This window comes from Seriola aureovittata, chromosome 1 (genome assembly GCF_021018895.1).
Source record: "Seriola aureovittata isolate HTS-2021-v1 ecotype China chromosome 1, ASM2101889v1, whole genome shotgun sequence".
In the NCBI taxonomy this organism is placed as follows: Eukaryota; Metazoa; Chordata; class Actinopteri; order Carangiformes; family Carangidae; genus Seriola; species Seriola aureovittata.
In genome coordinates, this window is record NC_079364.1 from 13,165,862 (window position 1) to 13,184,678 (window position 18,817).

An 18,817-nucleotide genomic window follows, 5' to 3' on the forward strand; every position below is an offset into this window, starting at 1 on the left:
TGAAGGTTGTTACATTATATCCTTTGTATTAGTGACAAGGGACCAGCCATAGGCTTCCTTGGCTGTTTGCTGATACCTGGGGTGATCAGTCTCGCTACTGTCCTCTATTGGTTAGCTGCAGCACATCTTGAGACTCCAGTTCATAAGCCTGTGCTGGGCTGCTGCTGCACTGCTCTCTGTGAGCTGAAACTTTCTAACATGATTCACTTCTGACCACACCCCAGTTGGTGATGACACTTTAGGGCTCTGCCCTTAACAGCTGATGAAATATACCAGCTGTGACATCACTGATTGGGGTGTGGCCAGAGGAATAATGCAATTGAAAGTAGCACCCACGTATAGTGGAGCTGCAGCAATTTTTGCCCTTTTTCAATAGGCCCATGGTTTGTTCTGTTAGAATGCATTTTTCATTCCTTGTTTTTCTTTCCCCTTGTTTTTGTCTTAAGGTTTCAATCATAGCGCCGACTTAAAGAATTACTACCCTGTACTGCGAGACCTATTCACATGCATGATTTATGATCACAGAAGACAATATAGGCTTCACCCTGGCTTCAACATAACTGGTAATTTCAGAGACACTTTGTTCATTACTTTAATAAGTGTATGATTGGAAGTTGACGTTTTCTATTACCTCAGCTTTGTCAAACAAAAATAGCCCAAGGCTCCTGCTCATGATAAATGGAGGAGATAAGAGTACCTTGTCCAAAATGTGTCCCAGAAGGTTTGATTCATTGTCCTGTATTGTGAAGATGAAAAAGTGCTCAGACACGTTGATTGAATTTTACTGAATCATTCCAATTCTGTCTTAAGGTGGATTTTCTTTGAAGAGCAAGGCATTACAACGGCTTTTCTTCCCATAGGATAATAAAATGACTTAGAATCATGTTAATTCTTACTTAGCTTGTGTGGCTATGACAAGAAATCTCAGTACCTTTTATCGGAGATTCATGACAGTGGATTATTTGAGAGACTGTATGCTACTGTATGCTTGTCATCTTTCTCAAGACTCTCTATTTATCTTCAGCTTTTGTATAATAAAAGTAACTCACAGCATCTTCATCAGGCATCTCTGGAGGATCCAAATAAGCAGAGAGGAAAGTGGAGCATCTTTTCTCTCTTTTCTCATCAAAAAAAGTTTTCTCGATTCAGCAGTCTGTTTCCAAAATCTCAAAATGCCAGATCCGGTTCTCCACGGAGGTCACACTTACCTTCAGGTTGATGAGGAAGTAGCAAAATGAGATGGCTGGATCATATATAACCCCAATAAACCAGACTTAATTGAAGCTGTTGATGAAGTTAGTATCTGCTTTTTTATACGAGTACCTTATTGATCTGAATATGTCATATTGTGGGTCACTTTGAAAGTGTTTAATGATATTAAGATGAAAACTCAAGCAAATTTTATTGTTATCATACTACAACCTTAAACTATGGCCTCTAGACTTGGCAAGGAAGGGGTTCTCACTATGTAATGCACTGAGTTAAAGTCTGCTGGAGGGAATATTGATATGAAGCCGCAGCAGTCTTTTAACCCACACACCAAACCAGTTACCTAGAATGGCTTCTCCTTGTGATCAAAGTGAATGTGCTGCTGTATAAAATCTATGATGATTGTTTTTTTTTGTAGAGGATTTAAAGATGGGATTACCACGCAGTATTAAGTTGTTGGGTGTATATTTTTGAATGCACACAAATGTATGAGTGGGTGGATCCATCACTGTTACACCTAAGCGTGCTTCATGTGCACCCGTAGCCTACTTGTACTAGTCTGCACTTGTATGTGCAGGTGCTTTTCTTGTGATGGTTAAGTTCTTGTAATTGTGAAATATCACATGTGCACCTGGAGTAATAATTAAGTAAATCTCTGAACCCCTGTGTATAAACACCCAAGTATCAAAGCACATAGGTTTGTGTTCCAGTAACGTGCTGGTGGGGAGCAGGAAGTGGTTTAGGAGAATTTTTCTACTTTTTCCCCTCCTCAAAATAACACTGAAAAGCTGCTTGATATGCACTCTCTCCACCCGTAACGCTGTCAGCATTGCTTTTGCTAATGCATTATCCAATGCAGTGACTTTCTTCTACTGAAAACATATTATTTTCTTGCAGCCTGTAAAAATGGAAAATTCCATTGTTTGTTTATGGAGCAGAGTTTGAGCACTTGCGTGTGTGTGTATGTATGTGCCTTGCTTCCTCCCGGCCTGCCTGTCTGTACAGTAAAGTTTATCCTACCTAAAAATGCACTGTTGAAACTTTATCAACATTGATTTTGTTTTTCAGTTGCCTATAGTCATTTTTATTTCTTCAAATATTTCAGTTTAATATTGCAAACAACTTCACAACATACAAAATGAATAATATTAACCCAGAAACATGTCAATGAATAAATTTTCTATGTATATATATATGTGTATATATATATATATATATATATATATATATACACATATATATATATGTGTATATATATATATGATAAATCTTTTTATATATATCTCGTCCTCTGGTGGGGATAAAAAAATAAACAGCAAAGCTTTGACAACAGCACCTTGACATAGTATGTAATTTCAACATTACCTTGAGAAGTTTAGAACAGTAAACAGATAAATTACTTGAGAGGAAAATTGTTTTCTGCTGAATATGTAAACGGAATGTTTTTTGGTCAGCATCATATCCTTTTTTGTAAGTGGAGAATTTCTCAATTCACAATTGAAGCAGCATGCAAGCTTTTGAAGATGGAACTGTCCTCTCTCATTCCTTGCCTGTTTTTTTTCCTTCATTTTGTAATTCTTGGCAACGTAAACAAATCACAATGTCTTGAGGAATGTGATATAGTAATTTAAACTGGGCGCAAATGACTGATCAGATTTTTTTTAATTGTTTACAAGGTCATGAATATGTTCAATAAATAGACTGTAGTATCACTTTTACTGTATAAACTTCATCTTTTTTTACATGCAGTCCATAAAATTTTCATTTGACGGAATAATTTACCCTGTTATGTATATATACAAATAGATATTTTCTCTTTATTCTCTTTTTTAAACTCTTCAATAAAATCTATACATTTTATACACTATCTCCCTCTTTTAATGGTCAATGTGCATACACATGAAGTGTCTATCCTTATAAACCGCCAGCCAATCTTCTTTTTGCTATCCATGGTAAGCGCTCGCACGTAGGACTGGGTTGTCCTGCATTGGGAATTATAATGCCGCTTGTCTATTCCTCTGCAGCCTTCCTTTGTGTACCCCATGGGGTTGCATTTGGTCTCATAAAAGTATTGCTTCAGTTGGCCATTGGGGACAGGGACCTTTTCCATGACGGTAACTGTCTGCCCAGACATGTCTATTGCCGTCTTTTTATCCACAGCTGTCACCCACTGGCTAATACTGTCACACACACTGAGCTCTCCACGCCGCGAGGGATCGGAGTGTCGCCGCACCCTCATGGACATATTAGCGGCATCCAGATAGTTTTTGTATTCCTCCAGAAGAAAGAGCAAGGGCGGCTCCAAAGGCACTTGGTTGCTGATCATCACCCGCGAGTCGTACAGGTCGACATCCTTGGTCTCCGTGGTGACCACAGAGGACGGGCCCCCACCTCCCTGGCTCTTATCAGCCCCCTGTCCCAGCTGTGCCGCCTCTCCCTCCACCTCCAGCAGCTCCTCTATCACCTGCTCAAACGTGTCTGTGAGTGAGGGCAGTTCCCCGCGCTGGCCTGGCCCACCACCACTCTGTGGAGTCCCATGGCCTCGTGCGGCCGTCGCAGCAGCGCCCAAGTAGCCTTCCGTCCGATGGCCCCGCATGCCCGGGGCGTCTCTCAGGGGCGCAGCTCTCATGCAACTGAAGTATGAAATAACCATAGTAAGGAACAGGATGGTCATCACTCTTCTAACCTGGTGGAACTGGAGAGGGAAACAAAGACAGAAAAGAAGAGGGAAGGAGGGGGGAGAGAGAACAAGATAGTTAGTCAAAGAGCATTTTCAATGAAGTTAGCTTATTTTTGATCCATAATGCACCACGTAAGCCTCTACTCTTATTTACACCCTCTACTCTTTCTTTGTACGCCAAAAAGAGAGCCAGTGGCTTTGAAATAATCACAAAATGTTTTTTATTAACCCGATATTGGCACTGTGTCATCAGCGTTTTCAAATTGTTTGCAAACTGTAATCATTCTGTTCCTATGTGAGGTCTGGCTTTGATTTTTATTTGTTGGCAGCAATGTACAAAAGCTGTGCAGAGCATCAGAGAGATCGTTTATTATGAAAGATAAGATTACACAAATAGATGTCACTACATCCTTACAGGCTTGCTATTATTTATGAGCTTTTTTTTTTTTTCACTGGTGTATTAAACTGTACAGTTTATTTATAGAATGTTCCAGGATATGTAGTTTTATAATGGCCAAGCCTGTCATTCATCCCTCACTGCCTGACTTATTGAGTTGACTTGTCTGTTTTGAAAGCTCATATCTTCCCCCTCTTTTTTTTTCAATTTATAAAGGACATGCTGGATTTTTAATATACACCTGGAAAGGCTCTGTAGCCAGTGTGTTGACATAAGGATACGGTTTTGTTTGTTTTGCTTGTTTGAAGAGCTCATGTATCTTCTCTTGACGATGACATTACCCAATGAACAAAATCACCATTAGCAACACTCAGGGAACTTCCAGCATGGACAGCACTTACTGACTGAGTGGGAAATGCTGTGTTTGCGTCAGCTCTGACAAACACCGGTGCTCCAGTATTATTTATTAAAAGAAAAAAAAAAGAAAAAAAACGAGTCCGTGCTCCCAAGACAGGGTTTGATACTAAACCTTATAGTCATGAATGGGAAGCAGGAGTTTGTTGAGGGACAATGTTTGTATTTGGCAGGTGGATGGCGAGAGCACTGCAGGATGAACTAACAGGATGTCATGAGAAAACTGAATGACAGAAAGATGTGTCATCCTCCCCGCACTGTAAAGTACCAATCTCGAGGCTCCGGAGAGCTGCTCGCAAGATAAGCAAAGCACTGCCAGGGGAGAAAAAAAAAAAAAAAAACAAACAAAAAAAGGAGCCACAAGGAGCCAGGTGTAGCCGAAATACTGTACATACATCCTTAACCAGCGAATTGCCTGAGCACATATTCATCCCTTACCTTTGAGAAGCTCTAAGATTCACAGCAAATCAATGAATTGGTGGACATCCAACAGCCAGAGATATAAAAGCAACCATAATGAAAAAGAAATCTAGATCTTGCTTTCCACAGGGGCTCATTTAAAAATAGCCTGGCCGAGGCTTTGACTGCACTCTGCATGTCCCAACCTGATACAGGAAAACACGCCGAGCAAACACTCCACTGCCCCCACTAAGAATGGACACGAGGACCTTTACAGCAGGGAGGAGCAAAAACCCCACCTTAAAAGCATTTGTTTCATTCTTAATTGGTATCTGGGGCCGTGGCTGCAATTAACCAACACCACGGTGACTGCCATAGAGATATCTCGTCTAAAAATAGATGTGCTGGGAGTCTCACAGTCTCTATTCAGAATATCACATCCTTCTTCTTAATGAGCCACTCATTCCCCGAGCTCAGTGACGTGCTCCTCCAGAGTGTGTGAGTGTATGTGTTAGGGGGAGGGCATGGGGAGGGGCTGGCTTGTATGTGTTTGCAGGGAGATGGGGGTATTTTTCCTCTCACCAACTAAAACAACAATGAGGACAAAGCCAAGAATCAGGAGCTAATTATCAATGTTTTCATTAAATGTTGTTAATAAAAGCCTATTTACCATGCATAAATCTGGATTATGAACCCCTCAGCATTGTTAAGGTTTTGGCTCCAATAACCAAGAATTTTCCGTGAGGCTTCCCAGCACAGAAAATCATGTAGGTTTACAGGATTGAGGCCAGTCACGAGCTCTATGTGTAGGATGCATTTAGGCTGATATTATTATCAGCATCGCACTCAAATGGTTCCACTTCCACATGAGGGAAATGAAGGCAGAGGGCTGATTACTGTTAGGCGTCAAACTTCATGCTGGAAATGATGCAGACGAAGAGTGCTGCATCTTCCGTAACAGACCACAGGGGTAATATTGCAGTAGCAGGGGGTGGAGAGACTGCCAGCGTCATTTCGCAGCATAACAACCACAGATGACGTCTCTTCCAGGTCTCCATAGGGGAGAGAATGGAGGGGAGGAGGTTGCTGGGGGTAATGCCACTCAACAGTGTGCAACTGCATGCCATTCCCCCGGGTATCCTCACACCGGGAACAACAAATGATTTTATTTCTATCTCTGTGATTTCCTGTTTCCATCAGTACAATCAATATGGCTTATGCTCTCAATCAACATCCTGTTAAAATGTGATAAAGCTAATGAATCATTTAATTGCTATGGGACTGGTGGAGAAGCTCTGGCTTATATCTACTCAAGGCTAAATGTGACAACTGATTGGTTTGCTCTTGTTTTATACATCCAGTGAAGGAACATTTTATGTGCACTGCTGGATTTCGCAGTTAATAAAAACGCGGCTTGTGAGTTAACATAATGAGCAGGAATAATAAAGCAAAAGAGGGACTACATATGGAGAAATGCCTGAAAAGAATCTACTTTTTGGAGCCTGTGGACCAGTCATCGGTTAGACTATCTAACACAAGGAGGTGGTTGAGTAAAGTGCGGTTTCCTCCATCCAGATTGTTGAAAATATGCATTTTTAAAATGAAATTCAGGTACATCCAACCAATCCAGCCATGACACATAAAGTGTCTTCTAATGCATGGCCATCTAAATTCGACAGGTCTTTTGACTAAGAATGTAAATCATTTCCGCGCTGAGCACTGAGCTAATAACACGGAGTGGAGGGGAATAAAGCCTGCAATAACCACTGCTCATACACGCCTTCATACATGACAACACACCTAGAGCATGAAACACCCAGAACAATAGGAGCAGCTGAGTGTGTGGACATTGCAGCTCTAGATGACCACCTGTTCGTCTGCTTTGAGAGCACGGCTGTATGGCAGGGATATGTAACTTACCCTCACATTTATTCTTTGTGCCAGGTGGGGATTAAAGTGATAAATGTCTCCTTTGACAGATGCTGAAAAGTTTCTCTAAAGCATGAAAGGACTAGCATGGCTCGTATTATTACACATTCAGTAATGTTCCCCAGACTCCCTGCACATGTCAGCACACTTTATGGCTTCATCTTTACTAAGCGCGCATGATATCTTTACTGTTAGAAGGGAAAATAAACATCAAACAGGAGAGATGAAAAGAGGGAAATGTGCCCACTACATTTGAATAGAAATGTGTGACCTATAGCAACATTTGTTCTCTGCCTCAACCACTACTCCCTTGAGGGCACCCGTCTTTGTTCAATTCCTCATAACTGTGTCGGCTACAGCTATTTACCTAGCAACATGTTTTGTCACGTTCAACATGTATAGTGCACAATGCCAAATGTTCAGCTTGAAAAAACCAAAACATGCAGCATATGATATCAAAATTTCTACCCAAGGACCCCTTGTTCGCCACTATGCAGCGCTTAAAAAACGCAATTAGAGTTGTCTGCAGTAATGGCTGACACATGTGGAAGCTTGCTTCCTCCAGATCTGTTTTCAATCTGACACAGTTTCAGAGCATGTTTAGTAATAGATGAGCATCACTAAGGGATTATACCTGGCCTCCAGGCCAACCCCGGCCACAGCCACAGAAAGCCCAGCATTCAGATAGCTGTTGAGTGATTTATGTCATCCAAATGAGCCTCTGCCTCCCTCCCACTGTGTGTGCAACAATGCACAATTGAAACAATACTGTAGGAGCATATACAGTTTAGTAAAACCATGACGGACTTTCATTTGAGGCTACATACGCATCCTTAAATGAGCAAGACTCTACTTTATCATTGTTAATGAACTCTAAAACGTTGCTTTTTCTAATCAAGTTCAACAAAAGAAAGTCCACAGTTCATTGACACCCGAATCACCAAATCTGAAACCAAACCACATCAAATTACACCAACAGACCTATAGCTCCAAACTAACCGCGCTGCAGTTCACAACTATGTCCACTAGATGGCGTGTGAGACCGTGAAATAGTAAAAGCTCCTTCTTTTTCTCCCTCCCTCCACCTTCCTCCCTTTCCCCTCTCTCCTGTAGATAGATAGATAGATAGATAGATAGATAGATAGATAGATAGATAGATAGATAGATAGATAGACTTTTTCTGGCACACACAACCAGTTTTTGTAATTGTAAATAGACTATAAAGTTCACTTATATGGTATTTAGTCTCAACTCTGACAACAAAATTGGCACTACTTTGCATTTTTTTGGAAAGTACATCATTAATTCATCATTACACCATTATCCATCCAGCCCTCGTGCACTGCTGAACTTATCCTCTTGGACAAGATATTTTCACGAGGCTGCCACAAATGAGCCAGTTTTCCACCACTCCATAAATGGGACTTTGCGTTAATCCGTGCTCATTTTGGCAAGTAATGTGAAGTAATACGGTGCGAACACACAACAGTGAGAAGTAGACCTAGTGTATGTTGGCCGACATAGCTGGGCGTTTAGGTCTCGGGTTTCCTATAAAGTCTTAATGAGTTCATCAAAGTTTTTTTTCCCCTCCAAACACCAGTTTTTTTCCCCTGCCTGTTCACAGTGAAGAGGGGTGTGTGTGTGTGTGTGTGTGTGGGGGGGGGGTCCGAGGTTAAATGAGCAAATACAGACAATCACCCTCAACAAATAGTTTATTGAGCTGTTTATGAGCATAAAAGTTAAATGTTCAAACGTGGGTGATTTCATACGGAGACGCGCTGGATTGTTTCCACTTTGTTACTGACTACAAATAGGCTTCTAATAATAACCAGCCACACTGCTCAGGCTGCTCTAATCATAATGAAACAACAGTCGTTTTCTTTTCTTCTTCTTTTTCTTCTTCTTCTTCTCCAGATTACATCTTGCGGACCTCGTGCTCTCCACTGGAAACCCAATCAACATAATAACTCCCGTTTTTTATTAATGAACGGGAGGATAAGGTTACGCATATCCCCTCTCGGGCTGCAGCGCTGTCTGTTCGCAGGATAACCGGACTTGATCGAGCTACTTTTGGACCCCCCCCCCCTCCCTTATCTCCATCACCCCCCCACCCCTACCCACCGCACAGACGGACACACAACACACACACACACACACACACACATAGACACACGCACATCTCTGTCTTTTTTTCTATCCCTCAAGCAGCAGCAAGGAAAGCCAAAGTGTTTAAAACAACTCATCGAAAAACAAGCAGACACAATCTCCTACCTTTTACTGCCCAGTCGTAAAACAGACCATTCAACAGGACAGTGGTGTCATCTGGGATGTTTTGGACAACTCCAGTAATTTACTCAAGCGATTTTTTTCCCTCTCTGTACCCTCCGGAAAAGCTTCAGGATATCTCTTCAGCTTTGGAGCAAATAGATTAAATTATTGATGGTGGAAATTGCATGGATGAGGTAATGCACTCCCATGGCTGCACGGCTCCTTTGGAGATTGTCTGAAACTGAAGTTGTCGCATGCTGAAAACGCCACAGCAGCAGCACCACGGGATGAGAGACCTCTGGAGCTGAAATGAGGAGCCTCTTTGCAACTACAGTAACTTTACTACACAATGACGCTGCAACATGTGACCTACCGCTGGCTGACTGGTCGCCACCAAACTCCTGTTTAAACAGCCCCGAGGCGGAACTATTAATGCGCTTTCAGTGTGCATTATGTGCTTTTGTTTGTCCGCATACCGTGCAGCCTGCATCAACACCATAATGCCTGGCAATGTATTAAGCACAAGCGAAGCCTCTCCTCTTCCGTATTTTGCTTTCTGAGGCCGAAGAGGTGGCTTCTTTTTTTTTTCTTTCTTTTTTTTTTTTTGAAGGTTTTGCGTAACAGCGCGTCTCCACCAAGTCGTGATACACTCTGCGTGCCATTTAGAGGTGGCCTATTTGTGTAAAATTAGATATTCAGAGAATTAAAAATAAGCATTTCTTGTACCGGTCTGCAGATACCGAGGAGCCAAGGAAATTTATATCAAAATAAGCTTTAAGAAAAAAAAAGGTATTTGGGTCTTAAGTGTATATTTGTGAACGTTTTATTTCACCATTTGATCTATTTAAGGCAGTATGAGTCCACGATCATCCAAGATCTAGAAGACTCTCCCAACCTTCTCATATAATGTAGGCTACTCTGTATGATGTGAAATTTTGAGTCATTTTCTATCATATATAAACCTCTGAATATCATCTTCGAAGAGGCTTGTAATTTTGCTGCTGTAATATGTGAGTGGTGTTCAAACATTCGGATGCCAACAGGCACCGGAGGCTAACAAAGATGTGAACTTATTGAAAACAATTCTGCTTCTCCTTGCTTTTTAAAGTGAGCCATCTCCACAACAGATGGATGACTCCCCTGCAAGTGCTCTGCAGTGTAGTAACCAGCTTTCACAGGTTATTATTACCAAATGTCAGCTAAACAAACGCGTTCAAATTATATACACATAGCTTACTCGAAGAACGAAACTGCTTCGCTTCTTGTTACTCTGTTTCCCCTCATCGGGAACAAACTGGGAACAATTCATTTCCCCTTATAATGTACAATTCAAATAAAGATGTCAGTGGAGCCACAACCTTTCAATGGGTGATGAACGTTTGGAAACTCCACCTCTGATGAATACCAGAGTGGCCATAATGGGGAAATAGCAGCTCATTATCCTTGTGACTTGGCCCTGGTCCAGTGTAAAGATTTATTGTGATGTGTTTGCTATATTGCCATCATGATTCTTCCCTGCACGAGCTTATGAGCTGGAGAGCTCTTGTTTGGCATGTAGCAGTATGGGAGTGGATGCTCACACCTGCTTAATGAGTCACTCCCACCTCCAACACACCCGGGGACATGCCAAGATAGATATAGCCCTCCCCGAAGGCTCACAGGAGGTGAGGGCAAACTCTGGATGACAAAGAGTTGCATCAGCAATCACTGAGCGACATGACTCCAAAGAGGATAAAAAAAATGCACACTGCACAAGGGGGCTGTTCCAAACAAGTAATTCATAAATAAATCACTTGGCATCTCATTAGAAGAGCAAAAACAACAACATGGTCTCTCTCATTTCTGCAAATACAGCACAACTGAAGGTGGTGTATCAAGAGAAGTCTTTTGGCGTGCATGTGTCTGAGGCTTGAAGGACTGAATTTCTGAATGAAATTAGTAAAATGTGTGAAACACCGGAGCAAGAAGGAGTTGTGAGCAGTTTCAGGATCCTTAAGACTCGCCCGGGTGAGGGTCAAACAGAAGCATGATAGCACTGGCCTGTTACAAGGCAACCAGGAGTCTTTCAGAAAACCGCTAAAGCACTATTTCATTGGAACTGAGGTATAAGATTTCTTTAGGTTTAAGATTTCTCAATACGGCGCCAGCAACAATGACTTCAAACTGTCTGAGGTGTTGGGTTGAAACCTTTTGTCTTTGCAAGCCGTGTGGCAAATTTCTCCAGGTTCTTAACCACCTCATTCGTGGCTAAACACGTGTGATGTGCAGTAGCAGTCGGGTAGTTCTCTTCTCAGATCTTCCCCGCTCACAACCTTTTTGCCTGTTTGTGCAGCAGAAAAGAAGAAACAACCAGAGAAGCTGACAACACGACACACTTGTATAACCTTTCAAGGCTTCTCTTGCCAAATGCGGCACGATGCTGACAGGTCCGCACTGCCGAAAGCTTCACTTAACAAGTAGAATTATGCCTCCTTGTGCGAAAGAGGAACCGTGTAACACGGACGAAATGACATTTGGTGAAATGTCATTTTCACTGGGGATAAAGGAAGGCGATGAGGGCATTTTGATGAAAGTGAAATTGCATTCCTCCTCGAGAAGAAAACGCGCAACTGAGACAACATTTTGTATGAGGTTGGGTGACGTCAAACAGGACGAGCTGGAGAACAGTTGAGAAAAGTCCAGACTGGTAAATGTAAAACTCAGTACAGGCCTTTTAAAATCAGATGCTGGAGTGAGGAGTTAATGCCATCCCTCCTGTGATGACAATAACCTTTATTGCAATCATCAGGCAGACACAGAGGACCAGTCTTCTAATCTTCATACACGCTCCTCCTTCCACATCCTCATACAGCTGATACATTATGTCTATAGTGGCACAGACTGAAAATCTCTCCATAGCCTATTAATCCTCCCTGTCTCTGTCTTTCTGTCTCCTTTCTTGGCTCACCCCCCCCCCCCTCCTCCACCCCCACCCCCCAATCCAATATCACCACAGCCTGAATAACCTTTGCATGGTTCACTGCTGAATGAAAACACACTAATCATGCTTCAAAATTACTTGGAAATGCCGAAATACTTGCTCTGAGAGTCCACGTCTAAAAGCAGGTATTTTTCATTTGCTACACAGAAGGCTGTAGAGAACTAAACCAATGGCTTGAATATGTCTCCTGGTTTAATATGACATATCCTGCCACCATGTGCAACTACAGATACATCTTTTACCAGATAAATAGCAGAAATCAGATGTTTGTTTGCATTTTTATGCAAAAAGGCCCCTATAAGTTAATCCATACATGACTCACTTGAAGTCTGGCTGACACACACACACACATATATATATACATATATACATATATATATATATATATATATATACACATACATATACATGTATATCTATATGTATATACAAATGTGTGTGTGTGCTTCAATATGTCGGGAAGTGGCTTGTATTCACTGATGTGCCTCATGTTCACATGCTGAGAGAGACACTTGAATGGTTTGCCGGCATGATCGAACATTTCCTCTCTCTCTTTCTCTCTTTCTCTCTCGCTCTCTCTCTCTCTCTCTCTCTCTCTCACACACACACACACACACACACACACACACACACACACACACACACACACACACACACACACACACACACAGCATCATGAATCCTTGTAGTCCCGCAGTGGTCCGACATATAAAAAGTCCTTGCAGTCAAAATAACTATATCCACTGTTTATTAGGAAGTTGTCGCTTCATCACGCCGCTGTGACGAATAACTGATAATTAAAGGTTCAAGGCTTCGCCTCCTGCCAGAACTTGTTTAAACAAGCCTGTTAATTGGATGAAGGTGTTGGTGATGATGAAGATGATGGTGGTGGTGACTAAAGCAGCAGCAGCAGCGACGGCGGCGGTGGTGGCGGCGGCGGCAGGCGGTGTAGCCTACATTTCCATAATGATTAAGATGATTAATTTTCGCTCTAAATATATCGTGACGTCCGCCGAGCTGTGAGTCGAGGTTTCCGACATCTATAGCCCAAAATAATCAATAGCCTATTTATAATTTATATCAGACATCAGCTAGGATAAATAGACAAGTTATTACATTTCATGAATGAAAACATTGTGGCAAAGTGGGCCAGCACAATCCGAAATCGACATTTATTAGAAATAAATATCTATTATTTATATTAAAAGAAAACGGAACGACCTTAATTGAAAAGCAGATTTGGTCAAATCCGTTTAGCCTCCAAAGTGCATGAATTGATTACAACGGAAAAATGAAACACAAAGGCCAACATTTACATTGAGAAAAAAAAGCAGCGAACACATTAGCTGTATGAAACAATCGAGTATATTATTAATGTTATCTTTATTTGTGCAAAATGCATTTTTTTTTCGTTAAATAAATAGGCCTACCGAAAGAATTTCATCTGATTTTTGCAGTGAAACCTACCATCAGGTTTGTTATTGACGCCCACCCCAACTCTGCAGAGCTGAGAGTGCAGAGACAGAGAGAGAGAGAGAAAGAGAGAGAGAGAGAGAGAGAGGGGAGATTCTCGGTAAAGATAACACACGCGGAGACGCACGCACACAGGCGCGAGCGCACGCAGGCGCACGCCCGCACACAAACACACGCAGCCCCATTTATGGACTGATCCGCTGACGTACATTGCAGAAAAGTGCTATAAAAAAACCTTCATACATACAAAGTGTGTCGTGCCACCCCACAGACCCCTCCTAACCCGCCTCCGCTCACCCCTCCTCCTCCACCCAACACGCCCACGCCCACACCATAATCCCACGTCTCAGTAGAAAAAATAATAATAATAAAAATACTGCTACATGGCCAGAAAATAGGCATTCTGCAAAGAACATCTTATATTTATTAAAAAAACATTGTGTCGAAAAAGATGCAGCAATAAAAAAATCTAACTCGTATTGCATCTGAGAATAAAGAGCCAAAGATTTCTTTAAAATATCACATTTTTTAAAATCTTATATTAACTAAAACCTTTATCGCTTCCTGAGATAAATTACTGATTGGTCATAATTTGTGCAATAAACGAGTTTGTGGCATTTATAAGACTGAAACGTGGCTGTTACAGTTGCGACGCAGCCTTTATTAAAGGAGCATTTTTATGAATGTCGGGCAGCCTAATAAGTAATATGATCTATAGTGGTTTCACTGTCATATAAAATGAGGGGTAATAGGCTATAATATGCAGAAAGCGATCTGCGCACATTACATTGCTGGGTAAGAATTACCGAAAACGGCAGCGAAGTCACATAATTCAAATGCAATTAGGAATTTACTGGATATATTTCGTTTTGGAGTAATTTATTTGAAAATGCAGCCTGCAAGAGGAGTCTTGATTAAAACAGGACTGCCAGTGGGCGTTGGGGCTTTTCTCTTCTCTTGCTGTTGTTTTGCCATGCAATTGCTTCGTCTTGGATCAGAAATCTTAAATCTTTGACCAGAGGAAAGAAAAAAAAGAGGAGAGAGAAAGAGCGAGAAAGAGAGAGAGAGAGAGAGAGAGAGAGAGAGAGAGAGAGAGAGAAAAGAGAGAGAGAGAGGAAATAGACAATATCCACCGCTTCTGCATCGGTGCGAGGCGAATTTTTTAGGCTACAAGTCCTTCAGGAGAGTAGAGAAATAAAATCCCAGAGCAGTTTTGTGTGATGATCATCTAAATCTAAGAGCCTCACGTGACAGATTTTGCGCGTGCCTTCGTTTTAAACCGAGAGAAAAGAGAGAAAGAAAGAAAGAAAGAAAGAACGATGCCTCCCGAACAACTGCATATCAAGCCATCTTATCTCTCTCCATCACATTCAGCCATAACATCTGTCAGTGGATGCACTTTGACCACGCCCATCTTTATTGTAATTTTACACAGGAATAATATAACAACTGGTTTACTGTAAACGAGCCTGGCTTTGGTAAAACACACCAGTCAAAGCGATTAAGAATTAATTCATTTTTTTTTCTTTCTTTTTCTTTTTCTTTCTTCTTCTAAATATTTTTCCCCATTATTCATCCGTATAGCTTGCGTTTGACAGGTCGACACAGAGCCGTGTATGGACAAAAGAGGGGGTAGGGTAGCAGGTGAAGTGAAAAGCACCTTATGAATGAAACCGTGGAGCGGTCGTAGTAAAAACACAAGTGATTTGATGGCGATGACGGGAGAGGGGGGGCGATGGAGGGAGGGGGGTGGGGGGTGGGGGGTGGAGGGGTAAAGAGTAGGGCTATTTTTGGTCGATAACAAAATCCAGAGGGTTTGACATCAAGACAAAACATGAATGCAGCAGATCAAACAAGAAAAAATAATCATAGATAGATAGATAGATAGATAGATAGATAGATAGATAGATAGATAGATAGATAGATAGATAGACAAGAGGTTTCTCCAGACATTTTTATAATGCACCAGCATCAGTACTCCAGTTCGTGCAGGCTGGAAGGATCACTGCAGCGTCTTAAGTCCCATATTGGGAGCATGATTAGGCACAACGCAACGATTACGCAAATTATGTTGCAGCAGGCAGTGTTCGGAAACTCCAAAAACGCTTCAAAAGCTCTGTTTTAAAAAATCCCAAGCACGAAATCGAGTCCCAGTTCAAACGTTTCACATGACTCAAACCTTATATGAAGGTGCTCGTATCCACGTTTAATTTTTTGTAAAAACCCACAGCCTAAGTTCCATTTTCAGAAAGAAGAAAAGAAAAGGAAAGAAATGATAGTCTACGAGATATTGGTCACCTGGATCGGATTTCATTTCGGAGTTATTTCGGTCACTGATGCCCACAATGATCACACTGCCAAGGCGAGGGCTGCATGCTGTAGTTTAAAGCCGAAGTTCATTTAAGAAAAGCCAGAAGAAGCCCCGTAAAGACGACAGGAACAAAAGAGTGACATGAAAACAATGGATTGTGCTCTTACCTTTACAAGGGCTGACAACCACTATGTGCGTGGTTAGATCTCCGCGACCAAGACTTGCATGTCCCAAAGTTTAGCGCAGTGTGGGGGGGCTTATAGGTACCGAGAATGTGGTGTGCAAAAGACCAGACGCCCTAACATTTAAACTTTCACAGTGCTCTACAAAAAACACATCTTTAAAGCACAGGCTCTCAATGGCAAGCGCTTTTCTTTTTTCCTTTATCCTGTTTTTTTAATTGCTCTTTTTTTTCCTTCCTCTTTAAAATCCCGTTTATTTTCCGTTTACAGACCACAGGCTCCCTCAGAATAAGCTTACCAAAAGTTGAAAAAACAATCCCAGGTTTGGCAAAGGGGGGCTGGGAAAAGAGAGAAAGAGAGTTGGCGTCCACTCGGTGTTTTAGTCCATGCACGACTCCGGTGCCTCTGTCCAACGTGCTGAAAGCATAACACAGCCAGGGTAACTATGAGGGGCCAAGAAAATATCTATATACTTTTGTTTGAGTGCCCACTTTAAACTGTTTTTTTTTTTTTTTTTTTACTCAGCTGCTTCCCCGCGTCTCGTCACGTGTATTTTTTTCCCCCCTCTTGCCAAACCAGCTTCTGTTAATATTTGATCACATGTTAGTCGGACATTTCCTTCCAGATAACAGCACCTATATCACAAATGCCGGTTCAATTCAGTGTATAGTCGCCTCAAAAAAGGCTCCACTCTCATGTCAAATTACAACTGGCAGCGCTGATACTGATCCCTATTGTTCTTAATGTCACGCTTATGACAAGTGTCACAGGTAAGTGGCACATGTTGCTTTTTATAATCCTTATTATTAAACACAGGCTCAGAAAAGAACATACATACATGCATAAAATGTATAGCTCTCACTGCCAACACACACTACAGCCTCTCCAAGACAGCCTATATCCTACATCACATCCACACATTGCGCGCAGACACAATGTAATATTTCCTTACCTCTCTCACTGTACCGGCATATCCTTAACCGAGAAATGCCACACAGTCTTTTTTCACACAAGCTTTGTCAACATCAGCCTCATCAGACATGGGTCTCGATACTGAGTTTCTCAAGTAGCCACTGAGTCCAACCCTTCCAGCAATGCGTTGCCAGACTAAACAGCAAGCACGACTATTTACTGGTAATCATCTCTTATATGCTGCGTGTTTCCATTGCTACTTACCATTTTCCCCTACGCTGTCCTGGAGATAGAAGTGTCTTAATATCCACTCACTCCAACAGATGCTGGTAGGTAATGTGTCTTGTTTGAAGTCATCATATGAGAACTTCTGCTGTGCTCAGTAGATCGCCCACCACTTCGCTGACTTATGAATCTAATAACCCTTTGCAATATCGGCGTGCTTAAACTCTCTTAGGCAACACCTTGGTGGCTCTACAGTAAAAGACAAATATCAACAACCCTGCGTTGTCAGAAAAGCTTGTACAGATATACGTAACACCCTCGCCCGGACAACGCCATTAGGGGTCTTACGTGATTGAAATAAGCGACGGCAGTCCAAGTTTATGGGGCTACTAGTTCCTGACTGATCGCTCGTTCAACTGCCTCAAATCTTTAAATCCGCATGTGACAGAAACATAAAAACTTCTGAGACATATCCACATTCACGTGTTTGTGTTTTACACTGTTAACTCCCTCTTTGGCGAAGGGCCATAGGCCCATTACGCATTCGCACAACTGGTCATTTAAATTTTTCGGACATGGACGATGCACAGCCAGGTCGCGTTTAGAAAACAAATATCACATTAATAGCGCCCCTGTGTCTGCCTGTCAAGTTCTTGAGGAACTTGTTGCTGCTCAAAATGACCCCCCCACACCCTCCTCCGCCACCCCCCCGCGCTTTCTGTCTTGTATTTTGGCTGGACCAAACACTCTCATATATACTTACATTGTCAAATTCTGTGAAAGTGCTGCGTTTGCCTTTTTTTTCTTTTGTTTTCGGATAGATGACAACAGAAATCAAAAAGTTAATCCACGTCCTCCAGAGCCACAGTTACACTGAGAGAAGCGATCAGAGCGTTGCAAGCCGGGGATGAGAATTTTCGATCAGGAATATCTGGAAGTTCAAAGGCGAAATCTGTTTTCAGTAAAATTCCATCAGTTGCACTGCCAACACTCAGCCATCTGATTGTTATGCAGTGACGAAGCGCTGTGCTTGCAAGTGAAGCCCCAAATGTACTAAGTAACATGAGTAATAGGTGATATTTGCCTGACTCTTTGCCAGCATCCCAAACTTTCTAGAGTGTTTGAAAGAAACGTGTCATTCTTGTGTCAGAAATGACTGTTTGGTTAGTTTATGGAAATCACGCTGCATGGGTGGTGCGTTATTGGAACCTGTAGGCGTGCGTCTGCAAAGAGACAATAGCACCCACCTGACAAATCCTTGGACTTCTCTCACAAAACAACAACAAAAAAAAGCTGCTCATCAAAGTGTTATGGGTAACTCGATGCCACTCAGACCTGCTGCTCTGGCGCACACTTTGCCTTCTGCCTCTGTAGGTGAATCATGGGTGGAAAAGGGAGGGAGGGGGGCGAGGGGGGGGCAACACTGTCCCTTTGTCAC

The 18,817-nt window shown here is 42.0% G+C and overlaps 1 protein-coding gene across 7 annotated transcripts; it reads right to left on the reverse strand.

Moving 5' to 3' along the window:
- Positions 1 to 2,271: 2,271 nt before the first annotated feature.
- bdnf (brain-derived neurotrophic factor) lies at positions 2,272 to 18,387 on the reverse strand. 7 transcript variants are annotated; one of them, XM_056386747.1, is made up of 3 exons: positions 17,195 to 17,334; positions 16,541 to 16,659; positions 2,272 to 3,904 (listed from the first exon to the last, which is right to left on the reverse strand). In XM_056386747.1, exon 3 carries the CDS (start codon positions 3,881 to 3,883, stop codon positions 3,074 to 3,076), a length of 810 nt encoding a protein of 269 aa, XP_056242722.1. In that variant the 5' UTR covers positions 3,884 to 3,904; positions 16,541 to 16,659; positions 17,195 to 17,334; the 3' UTR covers positions 2,272 to 3,073. The 7 variants fall into 7 exon arrangements, with proteins under 7 accessions (XP_056242722.1, XP_056242897.1, XP_056242456.1 ...); XM_056386922.1 differs by lacking the exons at positions 16,541 to 16,659; positions 17,195 to 17,334 and adding an exon at positions 18,143 to 18,387; XM_056386481.1 differs by lacking the exons at positions 16,541 to 16,659; positions 17,195 to 17,334 and adding an exon at positions 17,419 to 17,792.
- Positions 18,388 to 18,817: the final 430 nt, after the last annotated feature.